The sequence below is a fragment of the Pelodiscus sinensis genome, chromosome 2, assembly GCF_049634645.1.
Source record: "Pelodiscus sinensis isolate JC-2024 chromosome 2, ASM4963464v1, whole genome shotgun sequence".
Taxonomy (NCBI): Eukaryota; Metazoa; Chordata; order Testudines; family Trionychidae; genus Pelodiscus; species Pelodiscus sinensis.
In genome coordinates, this window is record NC_134712.1 from 229,617,253 (window position 1) to 229,635,452 (window position 18,200).

General features: G+C 39.4%; 1 protein-coding gene across 2 annotated transcripts in view; it reads right to left on the reverse strand.

The window, feature by feature from the left end:
- The window catches only part of KIF5B (kinesin family member 5B), a 65,861-nt gene that overhangs the window by 6,561 nt on the left and 41,100 nt on the right, over positions 1-18,200 (reverse strand). For both annotated transcript variants that reach the window (XM_075922660.1, XM_075922661.1), the window contains exons 14-24: positions 15,869-16,075; positions 12,934-13,077; positions 11,851-12,039; positions 9,233-9,350; positions 8,012-8,073; positions 7,813-7,922; positions 7,007-7,108; positions 3,826-3,886; positions 3,654-3,725; positions 3,425-3,529; positions 2,749-2,965 (exon numbers count right to left, since the gene is read on the reverse strand). In XM_075922660.1, coding sequence (XP_075778775.1) covers positions 2,749-2,965; positions 3,425-3,529; positions 3,654-3,725; positions 3,826-3,886; positions 7,007-7,108; positions 7,813-7,922; positions 8,012-8,073; positions 9,233-9,350; positions 11,851-12,039; positions 12,934-13,077; positions 15,869-16,075 — 1,387 coding nt within the window. The remainder of the gene's footprint in view (positions 1-2,748; positions 2,966-3,424; positions 3,530-3,653; positions 3,726-3,825; positions 3,887-7,006; positions 7,109-7,812; positions 7,923-8,011; positions 8,074-9,232; positions 9,351-11,850; positions 12,040-12,933; positions 13,078-15,868; positions 16,076-18,200) is intronic.

Genomic DNA, 18,200 nt, shown 5'->3' on the forward strand with positions numbered 1-18,200 from the left:
TCTGAGGCCCGACCCCTGCTCACTCCATCCTTCCTCCATCTTCCCTCACTTTCACCAGGCAGTGGCAGTGGGTTGGGGTGAAGGTTCTGGTCTGGGATAAAGGGATTATCTTGGGGCAGGCAGTTGGTGTGCAGGAGGGGGTTCTAGGTGCAGGCTCTGGGAGTATGTTTGGATGCAGGGGTGCTTGGGACTAGGACAGGGGCTTCGGGTGCAGAAGGGGATTCATAACTGGGGTAAGACTTCAGGAGGTGGGCTCTGACTGGCACTGCTTAAGTCAAGTGGCTGCTAGGTGGTGGTGCAGCGGGACTAAGGACAGGGGTGAGTCTGCCTGACTCTGCACCACTCCCAAAAGCAGCCAGAAAATTCCATCCCAAATCCTGTTTTGCCCCCCCCCCTTGGCTGTGTGGAGATAGGATACAGAGTGGGAGAGGGGGCACCTTGACATCAGCACCCCTCTTCTCCCTTCCCTGCCCAGCAAGCAGGAGGCTCCCAGGGGGTGGGGCAGCTAAAGTGCCATCATTTGATAGCCTCTTGGCCAAACCAGTCAGGATCACCTGTCAGAGGCTCCAAGATCTACCTGTAGATCCCGATCGACTGGTTGGTGACCCCTTTTCTAGAATATCAGATGCCTCTGTCTGTGCTCTGTGACAAAGGTAGAAAGAGACCCTCAACATTTTCTCCATAGTCCTTGTCCTTCTGGTGATCGGAGGAGTAGAAATAAGGGATTCTCTTATCCCTTCAAAGCAAATTACTGTCTGCATAACCCAAACCATTTCAATACAGCAGTTTTCACCACTACTTTTGCAACAGACATGTGCTGCAGGGTTTAACCCAATCCCATTTCAGAAGCATAGGCTAGGAGCAGCTTTTGCAGTCCAGTTTCAAAGCTTCAGTGAAGGCTGGATCAAGGTTAGTGGATGATGTAATGTTCCCCCAGTGGTCCCACCCCAGGAGCACAAAGAAAATTTTCCAGATTCCCTCTACTTTGAGCAATGAATCTTTAAATCAATTTTCAATATAGACTGATGGTTTACTAAAGTATAGATGAGCAAGATTCTACTGTGTTTTCAGATTTAAATAAGCAAATACGCTTGATGTTTACTCTGCTAGTGAATTCTGAGGTTGGAAGTTATTACTGTATAACACAAGCTATATGGTTAATAACACTGTCAGACCACTTAGCAAGATATCAGAAAATTTTTCAGGGACTTCACACTGACGATAGAAGAATTTGCAGAACTTCTTGCCAGAGGATGTTGTGAAGGCCAAGACTATAAAAAAGAACTAGATAAATTCAGAGAGGATTGGACCCTCAATGGCTATTAACCAGGGGACAGAGATTGTGTGCCTAGTCTGTCCGCTGGAAGCTGAGAATGGGTGACAAGAGATGGATCACTTGATGACTATCTGTTCAGTTCATTTTCTTCTGGGGCGCTAGCAATGGCTGCTATTAGAAGACAGGATCCTGTGTAAAGTGAAAATTAAGATAACTTTTTATAAATTAATAAAATGTATGTTCTATTCCATATTCTTATACTATTCTCATCACCACAGTATCAAAGTGCCTTACAGTCCCACATTAAGAGATCTGACTAACATCAGTCACACTTGGTTTTGTTCTTATCCTCTCTAGAGAGAAAATTCAGAGAGATGGAATGTTTTGAGATTGGGCTTATTTTTTGTTTGTTTTTTATTTTTAAATATATGTTGCTTTGTACTGGTATTAGAGAAGATAAGGGTAAAGGAATGGACCGTGCACTTTGAATGAAAGGTAATGAGGATTGTTTTGATCCTTAAGTTTAAATTAAAAATATTGAATTACAGGCATTTTAGATCTTGCATTGTCTGCTTGGATTTTCTAGTTTTACACAAAAATGATAGTCAAGTTTTACAGATGAGATTTTTCTGCTTAAAATACACAACAAATCAATTACCAAAAAAAGTGCTGAGAAAGCCATGTTTTTGCTTTAGCAAAGGCATTATTAATTTGCTAATTAAACTGAGTACACTTCAAGTTACATGTCCCTTCCTTTGTTTGGATAACCACTTTGTTCTTATAATGACAAGATTACAAAGAGGGACTTCAAGGACAAATTATAGAATTTTTTAGTTTATGTTCAAACTTTTCCTTTGTTTTTAAAAGGAAAGGGAACATTAACCTTCGTAGTTGGCATTCCAGGCAGGTGTGGTTTTATATCGTGTGAAAGCCTAAACACTGAAGTGACAGATCAGGTCAACAAAGCAATGACTTACATAGATTTATATGTATTATACACAAATTAACAATAGCCATTTTTGCAGTAAGGGTGTGTCTAGACTACAGGGTTTTGTCGACAAAAGTGGACTTTCGTCAACAAAACTATATCTGCGTCAACACTGCCGCTCGACGCCTGTAAACCTTATTCTACAAGGAATAACATCTTTTGTTGAAAGAGTTCTGTTGACAGAAGGTGTTATTGCACCTACACTGTCCTTTGCGTCTACACTGTCATGTCGACAAAGCAAGCCGCTTTGTCAAAAGAACTGGATGTAGTCTAGATGCTCTTTGTCGACAAAACTTCTGTCGACAAAAGCCTGTAGTCTAGACATACCCTAAGGGACAAATCCTGCCTTTCACATTTGCAACTCTGGACAATAATAAGAGCTGCAGGCATGTGTACAGGACAGAATTTGGCCTTGTGTTATCAAAAAAGAAACAGAAAGGAAAGTTAAAACACATTTGGAAGTTGCTGCATTTTCTTTACTAACCAATCTGTGCAGAATGTCCTCTTCTGGCCATGTTCTTGGATCTGACTGCTTCCTTAATACGGTCTACCTCTTGCTGATATCGTTTCCGATCACGAGATGCATTCTCTTTGGCTTCTTTTAGCGCAGATTCCAAAGCTTTAACTCTCTCAGCTGTAGCTCTAAGTCGTTTCTCCAGTTTAGGAAGCTCACAGCGAAGATCTGCATTATCTCGCACCAGCTGAGGATAAACAATATATCTTTAATTTTTTTCTGAAAAAAAAAACAAACTAGCAATTACACTGAAGCAAGATGAAAGTAACCATAAGAGACAGACTAATATTAACTTTGTTATAAGTTTAAACTGAATAAACTAAATAAAATACTACATATTAGCAAACATTTCCTTTTAAGCATTAACAGTCAATAGAACTACACCATTTAAGATATCACTATAATATATTCACACAATCACTTAAGTCCAAATTATTGTAAAAGACCTTCAAAGGAATAAATTAGTTTATATAATATTAACAATTGAAATTAAAATTTGAGACCAGCATCTCTGAATCGTATGAACATGAACACTACTCTACAACAAATATGTACATAAACTTTAAACCTTTAAAATACATCTTGAACAAGCAACTGTTTTTGAAGTTCTAAAGTTAATACTGAAGTAAATTATGTTTCACTGTACCTGTTTGTGGACTTTTGTGAGCTGCTCAAGATTATTCTCAAGAAAGGAAATTTTCTGTTTTTGAGCAGCACTGCCTCCCGTCTCATCCGAATCAATTTCTGCACTCTGTGATAATAACAGGAAAGAGTGATATGTGGATGTTCAGATATCTGATAAAAATTGAACCATCGATTATTTAGGCTCGCTCATTTCCACATTTAAACAGACAAGTCTTGATATGTCATGTTACCTTTTTAACTCTGGTAGCCAGATCTTGAACAAACAGCTTCCGAAGATTGTGTAGCGTTTGAAGTTCTTTAGCCTAAAACAACAAATAAGCATTTTATAACTTAGAATTATTAACACGAACAAAAAAAGTTACAAGCATTTATTTTAAAGTTATACTGTAATAACTAACTTACCACTGTCTCTTCTAAACCCTTCAAATCTTGTCTTGCTTGTTCTCGTCTGTCTTGCATAACCCTAGCAAACAAAGAATATATTCACACTAGAATAGCTAAACATTTATATTTATGTACAAATACATACCGTATATACTCGAGTATAAGCCGAGTTTTTCAGCACAGTTTTTGTGCTGAAAAATGCCCCCCTCGGCTTATACTCGAGTCAGCATCTCGAGAACTGAGGCGGGCGGGCTCAGCACGGGTCTAGCCCCGGAAGTCGGGGCGAAAGCTGCTCCGGTGCCCCTGGTCTGGCAAAGCCTCAGAAGCGCGGGAACCCGCCCGGTGCCCCTGGTCTGCTGGAGACGGTCTCCAGCAGACCAGGGGCACCGGAGCAGCTTTCGCCCCGACTTCCGGGGCTAGACCCGGTACCTATCTTCATTTTTTACATTTACCAGTAGCTGCCTCATTTCCTACCCTAGGCTTATACTCGAGTCAATACTTTTCCCCAGTTTTTTGGGGTAAAATTAGGTGCCTCGGCTTATATTCGGGTCGACTTATACTCGAGTATATACGGTATCTTACGTTTACTTATGGGAAGAGGAGAGATTGAGAGGAAATGGGGAATACAGCAAATTAAAATGAGTCTTGCACCTCTAGAAAAAGTTGAAATTCTACTTTAGTTTCCAAATAGAAAGGAGATTGCATAATTAAGGATTTAGAGTATATCAAAGTGCAAAAACCACCCCACAATTAGCCACAAATGACAGAGTATTCGAGAGCCCAAGACTAGAAGAGTAAGGATATTGTGAGAAATAACTGCATACAATTAGTATTCGAGTGATAAGTCATTTCAGACATCTGAGTTATAGAACATTTTAGAACAGTCACACAAGCATACCAGAGGTTGAAAACTTCTGGTTATAGACGCATAGCCATTATTTAGAAAGACCTACAAATCCTACAAATATTTCTAGTACTTGACTGATCAAGGAAGTTAGATGTTATGTGGGGATGGACGGGATGGACTAGAGGATTTTTATTCAATTTGGGGAAAATAACTTTTCATGCTGCTTTACTGATTTTTTCCTGTATATATGAACAGTTCAGATTTTCATTTTCTAAAAGTTAAAACACCCTAATGACAACAAATCACATGGCAGGAACTCTCTCAATCATCCTATTTAAGATTCCTTCCTGGAAAATGAACACTAAGGCCTCTGATTCAGTTTCTTTCAAATTCTGAGAAATCAGGCAGGATACTGGGGAATGGACCCGGGAACTTTACCGTTATTGAAAACACAGTGAAGGTGAAAAGCACAGAAACAGTACTGAGTTTAAAGGGAGAGGAAAGTCTTTTTTCTGTCTCTAACAATAACTTCTACCCAGTGCCACCAAAAGTCTAAAGTTCTAAATTGATAAGGCTATTCCACCAACTCTGATGTTGCAACAGGAAATGCTCATGAACTCCAACTGCCTTTCAGATTTCACCTGGAGGGAGCTAGAGCAAATTTACAAATGTGTTTTGAGTTAGCATTCAGTATTTGTCTTTCATTTAAAAAGGCCATGCATATTTACGACACTGTACTGTATAAAGCTAAAAATAATTACCTTGGGCTGTACTTTTAAAATATTGTATGAGGAACTGCTAGATTAAGAGAGTAATGCTTGATATAATTTGGTGCCAAATTGCTTTCAGATGGTATACATACAGCAGCAGGATTTCTAACTTCTGCAGTTCAAGGTGGCAAATAGAAAAACTGTTGGAATTGATGCTCTGGGGCGTGGATATGAAGCGCACGTCAGAATTAAGTAACTGTATGGGCCAAAAATTGTACCCTATGAGCATCTGAAATAAAGCCATGTTTTCCATTGGCATAAGAGCATTTGTTTAAAAATCATTGGCAACTGATATTAGATTTTAGACTTGCCTTTGGGTACTATCACCCAAAGGGATTTTGTTTTGCCATTTTAATGACTGATTTTTCAAGCTTTAGTTACACAAAATAAAAATCTCTTGCATGTCTGTAGACATGAATAATAGTTTCAGGTTTTATGTTTATGGAAAACCACAACCCTAATAAATGTAAATTACATAATTCAATATAGTAGTCAATAAAACAATACATTCAACACTCTGGTAATCCTTCCAAATACAAGCTCGCCAACTTTCTGTAACTTAGAATATGCTTTGTCTCCTACCCCTCACATAAAATGAATTAATTTTTGGACAAATACTTTTAAAAGATATCCATGAGAGCTCCTATGGCTAGAGGTATTTAGAGAATTATTTTTTACATTTATACATGCAAATTTGAGCCATCAAAACCAATTCCTTTAAACAGCTTATTTAATTTCCTGAAGAAATTAATAAGAGATTCAGTCTTGTATGCACTGGGCAAACTCTACACATCTTATAATTTAGCATTTGGGTAATCCAAAATGATTCTCCCATAAAGAAATGGCATTACAGACAACTAAATGGCAGCATGTTTATTTTGGAAAAAAAGTGCTTCAGAATCAGATCATACTGACTTTGGTTGCCATATGGAGGGAAAATAATTTTTGTAAAATATGGACTATTTTGAATCCGAGAGAAACTGAACTAATAACACTAATACAGAATAAATTAACACAACTATGGATGGTGTGGCTGAGCCACAATAGGAGCAGAGAGTTCTAAAGATTTTGGTTAAGTAAGATTCTGTCATAGGTATTTTTAATACAAGTCAAGGATAGACCACAGACAAACCTGTCCCTGACTTATTAAAAATACAGTGAGGGGGTAGAGGGGGACAAGCAGTGCTGCAGGAGCTTGCAGGTACTCCAGCCCTGCTGCTGCTCCAGCCCCAGAGGAGCTGACCTAACCCAAGCCACTTGCTCTGGTGTCCCTCATCCCCCACCCCATCCACCAGCCAGCTATACGATCAGCCCTCTGCTCCAGGGCTGACTGCTAGCCAGTTGTTTTGCTGACCCCTGGGGTGACTACCGGTCACTTGCTCCAGCAGCCCTGAAGCAGAAAGCTGCTCTCAGAAACAGTCATGGAGGTCCCAGGAAGTCACGGAATCTGTGATCTATGACAGAATTGTGCCCTTAGTAACATGTTATGTAATGAACATCTACACTGCATCAGATCACTAGTATTTACAATTTTAAGGCCCCCAGTCACACATTTAATACCTGAAGTATGATTATTACTTACGTAAGTTCATGCAGTTTTTTGCTTTTATCCTGATCTGTAGCTTTCAGTTTCTCATGTTCAACTCTAAGACGTTCTTGCTCAAGCATCATCTTCTGGTTTTGGCTGGACACAAAGATAGGATTAATATAAAAATATAGAAACACGATGATACTCATGGACTATGTTTCAAGCTATCATCATCACATGCCATTCATTCTTAACAAAACTAAGCTGAGACAGGAAATGCTTTACTCCCTTTGATAAATTAAAACTTCCAAAAGGAGTCTTTTTAGATTGCATTATTAATTTAATCAGAAATCTTAGCAACCAACTGTTGTGCATGCTTAATTATTTGATTGATGATCAACAAAAGAAATGATAATTGTCAGATGAATGAAATATTTATCAACGCATCATGCTCACATTAAACATGTTTATGATGTTTGAAAGGTTTTTTCACTATACCAATAGATGACTATTAGCTGCACTAAAGTTAGTATTTCTAAATGCTAAATGTCATTGTTTATTTGTTATTCACTACTTGCAGGAACCCTGAAACTCAGAACCAACAGGCCAGTGGGGGAGAAAGGGAAGGATGACATTCTTCACTTTGTTTTGAGCACTGCACCTCAGGTGATAAGAACTACCCTACTCATCACTACTATGAAGAATGGTTAAAGACTTAACAAACAATTAAGTCAGAAGATTCAACTACCATCCAAAAATTAATATAATAAAAAATGTAGTAATCTGCTAGGTATATGGGTCAAAGTAATTATTTCCTCACAGTCCAAATCAATAAATGATTTTAACATCAGAACTCTTACTCTTGGAGTTCAGTAATGAGCTTCTCCTTTGCCTCAACTTCATCTCTTAGGCTACTAATTTGCTTTTGATGTGTCTCACGGTGGCTTTGAATCTGTTGCTCAACAGCTTGCTACAGTAAAAAAGAAATATTTGTTTTACTATTTAAAATATGAAGTTGCACATAAAACTATTAAGGAATAGAAAAATACATTTACTTGCCTTGACTTCATTAGCAGTTTGGACCTTATTTAAGTGCTCCTTCTCCATTTCATGGACTTTTTCTAATGAGAAAATAAAGATTTCAGTTACAAAGCCCAATCAATTGGAGGAATGCTTGTCAGATTTACACTTACCCCCTTTCATTTTAAACCTTGAATTAGGTTGCATACATTAAGTTTTTCCTATGCAGATAGTTTAAGGAGAACTCTTTATATCTTTATCTTATCCCTGTTATGTATCGAATCCTAGAATACTAGAACTGGAAGGAACCTCAAGAGGTCATTATGTCCAGTTCCCTGCTCTCACAGCAGGACCAAACACCGTATAGATCAGGGATGGGAAATAATTTTTGAATGAGGGCTAGTTTAAAATTTTTTGAAGTGGTCACGACTGCCCCAGAAGTGGCAGGGCCTTAGATGGAAGTGGCAGAGCCCCAGGAGGAAGGGGTGGGCCTTTAAATAGCAGGAGATGAAAAGGGTTCACGCCTTTCCTGTGGCTTCCAGGCATCATGTTAGCAGGAGATGGGAGCTGCAAGACATTTCAACTCCTCTGTTTAAAGGGCTGGTTGCTCCAAGCCTTGCCCCAGCACGTTGCCAGGGAACCGAGGATGTGAGAGCCCTTTCAACTGCTTCTATTTAAAGGGCTCACCCCTTTTCCAGGGCTGTTGCCTGACAGCCACAGGAAAGGTGCGAGTCCTTTAAATAGAAACAGTTGAAAGGACTCGCAGGTTTCTGGCTCCCAGGCAACGTGGGGGTGGGGCCTGGAACTGCCACGCAGGCTGAATCAAAGCCCTGGGTGGACTGGATCCGGGCCACTGAGAAGCTTTTCTCCCCACCTGTGGTCTAGTTCATGCTTGATAGAAGTCTTTCCAACCGTCTCTTGATTATCTCCAGTGATGGAGATTCCACAGCCTCCTCAGGCAATTTATTCTACTGTTTAACCACCTTGACAGTTAGAAAGTTTTTTCTAATATCCAGCCTAAACCCCACTTGCTGCAATTTAAGCCCATTGCTTCATCCTAAAAATAGTTTTCAGACAAGTGTGTCCAAATACGTTATCTCTACTAATTTTACTTTGTTTTCTTATTCTTCTAAATTACACATTACATAGTGTTTGTCCTATCAAGACAGTGCTATCTCCTCATCTTGCCTAATGTCTGTTATGGTATACTGCATGGTCACATTACTGGTTACATACTTAAATATGAAGAATAATTCATACCCTGTGCTCGAAGCTGGACTAATTCTTCATTAAGGGAATCCACAGACTCTTCCAGTTGCCTCTTTTTCTGTTCCACATTCTGAAGATATTCTGTCAATGACTTGATCTTGGCTTCGTGCTTTCAAAATGAAAACAAGATTAATTTACATTTAAAGTAGGCAAATGTAAATAAAATTCTATTAAAAATATTTAAAAATGTAAGTAAAAATAACTAATCTAAAAACCAAATGCATACAGATATTCTTTTTTTTCCTAGAAAAAGAGAAGACTGACAAGCCAGGATCAAGATCCCTGAAGTATCATAATACTTCAAAATCCTTCAGGTCACAGGTACATACGTCAATGGAATGAGAGAAAGGCAAGCTTTGGACTGTTATAGTTGCACATCAGAATAAAAAAATTGATTTTGGGCAGAAAATGTTAAATGATTTTTTAAAAATGTTAATAGTATGTTAGTTATTTAAATAAGTTTGTATTGTAAAAATAGGTCTGTTTACAATGAAATCTGAAACTAATGCAAGATCTGTTAAATCCTAAAATTATAATCTCTTAAAACATTTAATTAAAAAATATGCTCAATCCATGATCCTCTATCAAAAACGGAGTTAAAAGTCTGTTTTACTGGGTGCTAAAGACTGGCAAAATCATCACAGGCATAACAATCTGGCCTCTTGACTTCAGGAGACACCATCATGTGTCTCATTAAGAACATCCACCAAGCCCACGTGGATGTGTTCATATTCCTGTTTTACAGTTTCTTTCTACTAGCTGATTTGAGTAACTCAGTTCTCAAATTATGAATAGTTATGTTCAAATTATGAATATTAATGATTCCACCTTCCAGTGAAACTTACTCTCCAGCTCATGGACAAACACTGATCTGCTGCCAGGCTCTTAATACACTTAAAAAGCACTAGTGCAGCAGGAGGGACCAGGCATGAGCTTGCCCGTTCCCCTGCTATACATCTGCCTCCCTGCCCTGCAGAGGAGGTGTGGGAGGATAACCAGTTTTTAAGTCAGCTCCTCCCACCCCCTGCCTCCTCTTTGATGCCTCTGTCTAACAGAGGCAGGTGGAAGGGGGGAGGGAGGGCGAAGAAGGGGGAGAGCAACTAGTCAAGTCACTAGTCAACTAACTAATAGGCATATGCTTATAAGTATATGCTCACAACTGCACTAAGCAGTTCTAATGTGACAACTCCCTCATACTGTGTCTGCATCTTGGTATCTTATCCCCATGTCCTCCATCCCTTCAAGTGGTCTTTAAACTGGCTGTCTTCTCAAGAGTGTGCTTCAAAAGAGTGATTGCTTTTGTAAGCTTTGAGAAATAGTTATTTGCGTGCAAAACTCAAACAATAAGAGGAATGTCAGTCAGTCCCAAAAGTTAAGATTAACCCAGTATAAACATGTTTTTGGTGTTAAACATAAAATTATGAAAGTGGAGATTAAAGTCTAGGAACCTATATTGGGGTTTTAAGACATCCTAAAACACAGAACTGTGCTCTCATGCTTCCTGGGATAACACTAAGGCTATGTCTACAGTGGGAAGGTTGGGCGACAAAAGTACTGTCAACAGGCAAAAGTCACGAAAAATGAAAACCAGTTTTCCTGCCTCCCATTATTGACATTTCATGTTGCCCAATTGCAAGCACCCTGAGGACAGAGGAAAGCAATGTGGGTAAGCATCCCACAGTGCAGTGTTGTGGGAAGGCAGAACTGATCCCTGTGCTTCTTGGGATTCCCTCTTAGCTCTGTGAGCTCTCCATGCTGAGGAATGTCAAAACAACACAGCACTTTCTTCAGTCCTCCCCCCTACAGCAGCAGTCTAATTGCTGCTGTCACGCTAGCAGGGCAGAACAGAACAGAAACATTCCAATGATTTGTTCATTGTTCATTCCCCAAACGGAGCAGCCCATTCAGCTGTCAGATACTTCCGAGAGCTCTGAAAGGGGAGGGATGAAAGCTAAAAGGGCAGTAGAGATCACAAAACACTGAACACAGCCATCTGGGCTGGCACGGAGGGAAAAAAAAGAGTCCACATTGGATTTTTGCGAACAATAAAAAGAGGGGAGAAGACAAAAGTCTCAAATCTCTTGCAGGGCTGGAAGTATTTTGTCACCAAAACTAGCAGTTTTTCCCTGACCAAAGCCGCACTTCAGTGTAAATGATCTCATATTTTGTTGCCAAAAGACAGTTTTTGGTAACAAAATGTGCCAGTATAGACAAGCCCTCAGTCCAGTGTCTATAGTTCTCTGACTATAATTCTCTAGTGTACTTTGTATGAAAAAATAAGACATCTTAAGATAATTTTTTTACTTGAGTGTATAGCTGATATTAAAAACAGGTTGAATACAATGTTAGAGGGTTTGAAGAAACGGATGTTTGACTTCCCACTTGTGCAAAAAAGGTCAGACCAACATTTTGAATTACCTTCCAAATCTGAGCTGAAGAACTCTGTGTAAGCTAAAAAGCTTGTCTCAGCAACCTAAACTGGTCCAACTTGTCTATTTTCAAAACTGTATGCTATAGGTTAAGAGCAATTGGTGACAAATCAGTCAAACACAGGAATCATGTTTCAAAAGTGACTTGAATCAGAAAAGCTAGAGCAATGCAACTTTTACCTGTGAGATAAGAAGCTGACAAGCTGCCAGCTCCTTTTCATTCTCTTCCATTTTTTTATTGCTTTCAGTTTGAGTGCTTTCTAATTGCTTGCAGCGTTTTACCATTGTTTTCACTTCTGATTTCATTTTGCTAATGTATAGTCTTGCAACTGTGAATTCTTCATCTATCATGCCAGTTCCTTCAGGTTGCTGGGGGGGAAAAAATCAGAATTTGAAAGGTTTAAGTGACAAAAATATTCACTGTATACAGAATTAAATATAGGATACAGCAGCTCAAAGTGCAACCAGAAAACAGAAATGCCTAGTCCATAGTACAGTCACTGCACTGCTATTTAATTCCACACCATTTTCACAGTAACTAAAGCTACTACTATTTTTCATCTTCTCTAAAAATTTTAATAAAATTCACACACAACTAGTACAAATCATACTCTTTGTCACTCTCTAGAAATTGACTTGTTTGCAAGTGTTTACATGTCAATGGCAAGCTCTTCAAAATAACTGAGCGTTAGTTTCCTTTCAAATGCTCACATGTTCACTTGGAAAAAAAATCCAAAGACTTGGACACCAAAAGTGTCTGAAGTAGAAAATGAAGTTGTCTTACACCCACAGGGAAGCTGCCGTATGTTCTATACAAGGCTTATTAGTTAACTCAATTACTCTGGCTGGAACAGCTATTCTAGAAGTAAAAGTTACCATTCTTGGTCAGTATTCAACCTTTCTTAAGTATGTACCATTCAGTGCACCAAATTACATATGGTCATTTAGCAATGCGGACTGAAGTGACAAACTGCAAACAGTACAAACATTCCTCCTGAAGTGAGGAATGTTTGTACTGTTTGCATAATTAGACTAAGTTGTTCTTCAACCTTGCACACTGAATTATAGTAAGTCAGATATAAACAGCATATAAGACAAAATTGAACACCTGAGTTACCTTTATCCTCCCTCAGAACCTTACAGGAAGACATTTATTTGATTGGAGGTGTTATAAATTACTGTAGTTATTACATCTTTACTACTTTGAAAAGACCTAAGAATGAATTAATTTATCATTTCACATTTGTGATAGCTCTACTTTACCTTCACATCATTATTTCCTACTACAATTCCTATTTCCGCAAGATCTTTCAGTAATGAGGCCATCATCTCGGTTGCCCTTTTTTTCTGGTGGCTGGTCATTTCTTTAAGTTTCTGCAGCTCTGCATCTATAGTGGATAAAATTACCTAGAACAAGTGATGAAAGTGAAAAATTAGACTCAGTTTAAGTTTTTACTTGGAAAAATTTCTTCTAGTTTTTCATCCATCAACCTCAAAATCAATATCTAAATAAAGAATAGAAAATTATGGCAAGATAAGATTTTGATAAAGTGTCCTAATCCAGTAATTACCTTATGTTTTAAAATTACTTTTAAAAACTGAACACACTATAAAGTAGTGTAATATGTAAAACAAAAGTTTGAACAATTAACAGTATTTCACCAAAACTCCTAGAGTTCTTTGCTGAAAGACAAAGGCGTTCAGCACACTATAAATAATCCTGCAACTCTGCCAAATGATTCTGTCAACACCCTAGAATAGCATATGTGAGTACATCTATCAATGTGTGACAGTACAGAGGTTTCTATTTAAGACATTAAAAGGTGACCCATTCTTATCGCTTTCTCTCATAGCAAGACATTTTCATCACTACATATGTTTGCTGGTGGGACAATTTAGATGTTTAGCTGCAGTCCTCTGCACAGAAGGAGACTGTATCAATTTCAGTTGATCCCTGTCTAGAACTTTCTGAACAGATATGGGTGTGGGAGAAGTTTTCTAAGTTGGCTTTTTGTGCAGTGCCACTAATTCTAATTCAAAATAAAGATATGACAAAGACCATGAATCAGCCCATCCATGTGTAACCAATAGTTAAATCCATAGTTAGATTTAAATTGAAGAGGCCACCATATGCCAATACCAGCTGCTTAACAGAAAATACTACTTCATTGTTCTACAAGCTTAATTTTGATAAAGTCATCCAAAGCATATTTAGGCTCAGCATCAGAAACTTATACCAAAAGCTTGACTTTTCTACAGATGCAAGTAGACAGGTACTGGATAATGAAACTAAGAAAAGGTTCAGACTGAAGTTAGCACAGATTCCCAGGCAAGAGAGATGCTATAAGCTTACTGCTGAACCTAAAAGTTTAAGATAAATACCGAATTCCAAAGCTGGCTTGCACACAGACAAGAGGGATTCCTGGAATTAGGTTCTTTGGAGAAGTGCAAATTTAAAAATATTTTTCTACTGGTTTTAGGTTCCACTACTCAAGTGTGATAAAATCCACTTGCAAGAAAGATGGAGAAACATTTTCTTCTAAAATCATTTCTAGCCTGAAATAATTCTAATTTACCAATTCTAATTGCTCTTAAAGTATCTGCCATCCACCCAATCTAGAATGTTAAAAAAAACAAAAACAAAAAAACCAAAACTTAAGAGCTTTTAAAATCAGTCTGCAAATCAAGTGCAGAAACTTAGTGTTTATAGACCCATGAGTGAATAAATAATTTTTAATTGAAAAACAGATTAGACAACAAACAAAAATAAGTCTTCAAGAAATGTGTTCATGCTGCAACAAGGAAGCTTCTTTTTACTCCCAAACACTGGAAGAAAATATAATCTTGAACATTTCTAAGACTGCATCACTAGTATTTTGTTTGTCCCAACAAATCAGCCAACAAATAAGGCCAGGGGCTTTACAAATATGGGAATGATGTCATATACTATTTCAAATAAAGGCCCAGCCAGCTTTAGGTTGCTGACAGTAAACAAATACTGCCTATTACGTACATCAAGTACCCAGAGAGTTTCGAACAAATCCCTCAAGCTAGTATCCAGTTATTTGCTATCCAGTAAGTAAGGAAGTGAAATGTAAATACAGACATTCAGCCTAGCAAAGGGAAGAGAAGAACAGAACACTCCACAGGCTGGAGTAGAGAGGACTCTCAAAACTAAATTTTTTCAAGCAAATGAAGATCTAGTTTGGATATCACAAAATGCTTTTTAAATTAAGAAACTCTGCAACTGGTTGGCAATGATGCAAATGGAAACATCTATGTTACCTGCGTGAAATCACAGTTTTTATGTAAGCACTGAACAGTATCTGTGTGTTACTGGTGTGATGAAAACAAAAGCAAAATTCATCCTAAAAAACAGATTAAATCTGAAATCTGAATCAACAGGAAAAATATTTTACACCTTGGCGGTACTGTTTTGAAAAGTGTGGGAAGAATCCACAGGAAAAAGAGAAGAAATTTTTTTTGATGAATCCAAACCCTGACAAACATTAGAACTTCTGAAGCAGCTCAAATAGAAAGTAGAGAAAAGAATCTTTCTCCACCTTCTGGTTGGTGATATACCATAATGCCTGTACTCGAACAGAACAGATACACAGAATCAAAGACTTGGACACCAAAAGTGTAAGGCAGGCAGACACTTCTCTCATCAACAATACAGTAAAATTGTCTACTTTCCACTCTTACTCTCCACCCCTAGGTTAAGCTAGTGAGTTTGAATTGCCTATTGCATTAACGTGTCGAGACTCAACACCTAACTCTACTCACTTCAGAAAACAGAACTGACTATACAACCTGCTGCTACAGAATCCTGAAAGAAAAAAAAAACCATGTGAATTGTACAAAAATTAGTAGATAATGAATAACTCCTCAAAAACAATAACTCCAAGCCAAGGCCCCAGAAGGAAAATTTGAGTGGCAGATATAATGGGAAAGATAGAAAATACAATTTTACTATGATTTGTTATGCTAGCTACACATCAGATTAATATTTGCCAAAATCTGATTTATATAATCAAATCAGAACTATTGCAATTCCAAATCAGAAAGAAAGCTAAAGCTCATGCTCTTAACTCAGAAAAGCCATTTAAAAGAAAATGTATGCTGTTGAAAAAACATGTTTCCTAATAACAAAAGTCACATTATAGATATTTAGTAATTCTCTGTCCTGATTTCCTACCGATTTCTGATTGAGTTCATCACTAAGCAGTTCATACTCCTTTGCTTTATCTTCAACTTCCTGAGATTTCTGATCATAGTTGACAGCAAGTTCCTCAAGGGCTTGTAGCACTTCTTTCACTTCTTCTTTAGAGGCATCATTTTCAGTCTGGAGGCGATTCAGCTCCTCTTGCATATTGTCTTGATCCCGCCTAGTAGATGCTAGAAGCTACACAAACAATAAAAAAATAATTAAACATAAGTTGTCATTTGAGTGGAATGAAAAAATTCAAATGTAACCCCGAATTCACTGAAGAGTTTCTCCTAGAGTATAAAGCCTTATTTAGGATCTGTAAGTGGTCTACTACCCTGTACTTATCCTCAGTACAATAGGATTTTAATTAACAAATGGTAAAAACTATTTGTTAGCGTAGAAGGATGGCAGACAAAGCTCAGGTTGTAATATCTGGTCTGACAAGATCTTGACATTTTTACTGTAAGTTAATTGTTAGTTAAATCTTGTAGGGGAGGGAATGGAGGCCTAAAATTCATATAGCATATCTTCCTGGTGAACTTTAAAAGAAGTTACTAATCAGTGTCATTAGAATTTTCTAAACTCCAAACTGACTTCAACAGGGCCAGAACTTTACTCTCTGTATTTTAATATTTCATTACTGAATAGGCATATGAACAAGCAGAATGGAGAGTTTTCAAAATATTGAAAAACTGGACTTAACAGTTTTCTAAAGAAGGGGTGGGGAATCTTTCAGGTTGGGGACCACACAATTATGAGAAGCAAAAAACCCCCAAAACTTCATTGATTTGGCAGCAGAAAGAGATACTCCCCTCACATTCCAGCTCCAGAGACAAGGGGCTCCCAAGCAGGTAGATTGTGTGGGGCCCCACAGGCTCTGGGGTGGGGCCAAAAATGAGGGGTTCAATGTGTGGGAGGAGTCTGGGTGCGAGGGTGGGTGGAGTGGAGTGGGGGTGGGGAAGTCTGGGCAGCAGGTAGGGTACAAGAGCAGGCTGGGGGTTTAGGCGTGGGTGGGGGAGGGAGATGAGTAGGTGCTTATCTGGGACAGCTTCCTAGGAGCATACATGGCTCTGCATCCCTCACTGCTCCCAGGTACCACCCCCCTGCTCCCATTAACTGGAATTACAGCCAATAGGAGCAGCGGGGAAAGCCTCCAGGCAAGCGCTTCCCTGTGCTGCCATTCTCCAAGCCAGAGGGGAGGGGAAGCAGCAGTGCACAGAGCTCCTTCCTCCCTCCCCTTCCCCCCGCCAATCAGAGTCCACGTGCTGGCTCCAGCCCGTGAGGCTCAGGGCTTACCCTTCGCAGCTGGGAGCCGGCACTGGTTCTCCAGTTTTGGGGGGAGGGGAACTGGAGTGCCAGTATAGGCTCCCTGATGCTGGGGAGGAGAAGGGGAAGGGGGGAGAGAAGAGCCCCAAGCCTTGCAGACCAGACCAGGCAAGCCAGGGCCAGATCCAGCCCACAGATCATAGGTTCCCCACCCCTGTTCTAAAGCATGGTCATGGTCTTCTGAAGCACAGGCCTTGTCTGCACTACAGAATTTTGTGGAGGTCAGAATTTTCACTGACAAAGCAGAGGAGGTGTACATACTACAATGGTCCTCCTATTGGTAACTCTTCTACTATGTCGACAAAAGAAAGCCACTTCAAAAAGATAATAGGGCTTTTTGCAACAGAGTTAAATAAACACACAGTGTCAGAAGAGAGACACCATACTTGCTTATATTACCCTAACTGGCCTTCAGAAGGTGTACCATAATGTCCATCATGACTGCTCTAGACAACCGTTTGAACCACGCTGTCCTGAAAATACACAGGCATGCGTTCCTTCTCTAAAGCAGTGGTCACCAATCAGTAGATCAGGATCTACTGTAAATTGTGGAACCTTTGATAGGTGATCCTGAGCGGTTTGGCTGGGAGGCTGTCAAGTGCTTCATCTGCTCCTCTCAGCACTGCTGTGTAGCTCCTGCCCTCTCCCTTAGAAGTGCCCCTCACCCCTTGGAGCCTCCTGCTTGCTGTGCAGAGCATGGAAAGAAGAGGAAGGAGGGTGTGTGTGTGTGTGGATGTCAGGGTGCCTCTCCCTCCACTCTGTACCCCATCTCTACAGAGCAGAGGGGGGCAGGAATGGAGTGAGTTTGCTGGCTACTGTTGGGCAAGTGGTGCAGGGCCAGGGTAGGGGTGAGTCTGCCTTAGCCACCTGGGGTAAGCAGTGCCCAGCTGGAGCCCCCATTCTGAACCCCAGCCTCAGTCCTGAATTTCTCCTGCACCCCAAGTCCCTGCCCCCAGAAGAGTGAAGATGGTGGAGAGAGAATGGAGTGAGAAAG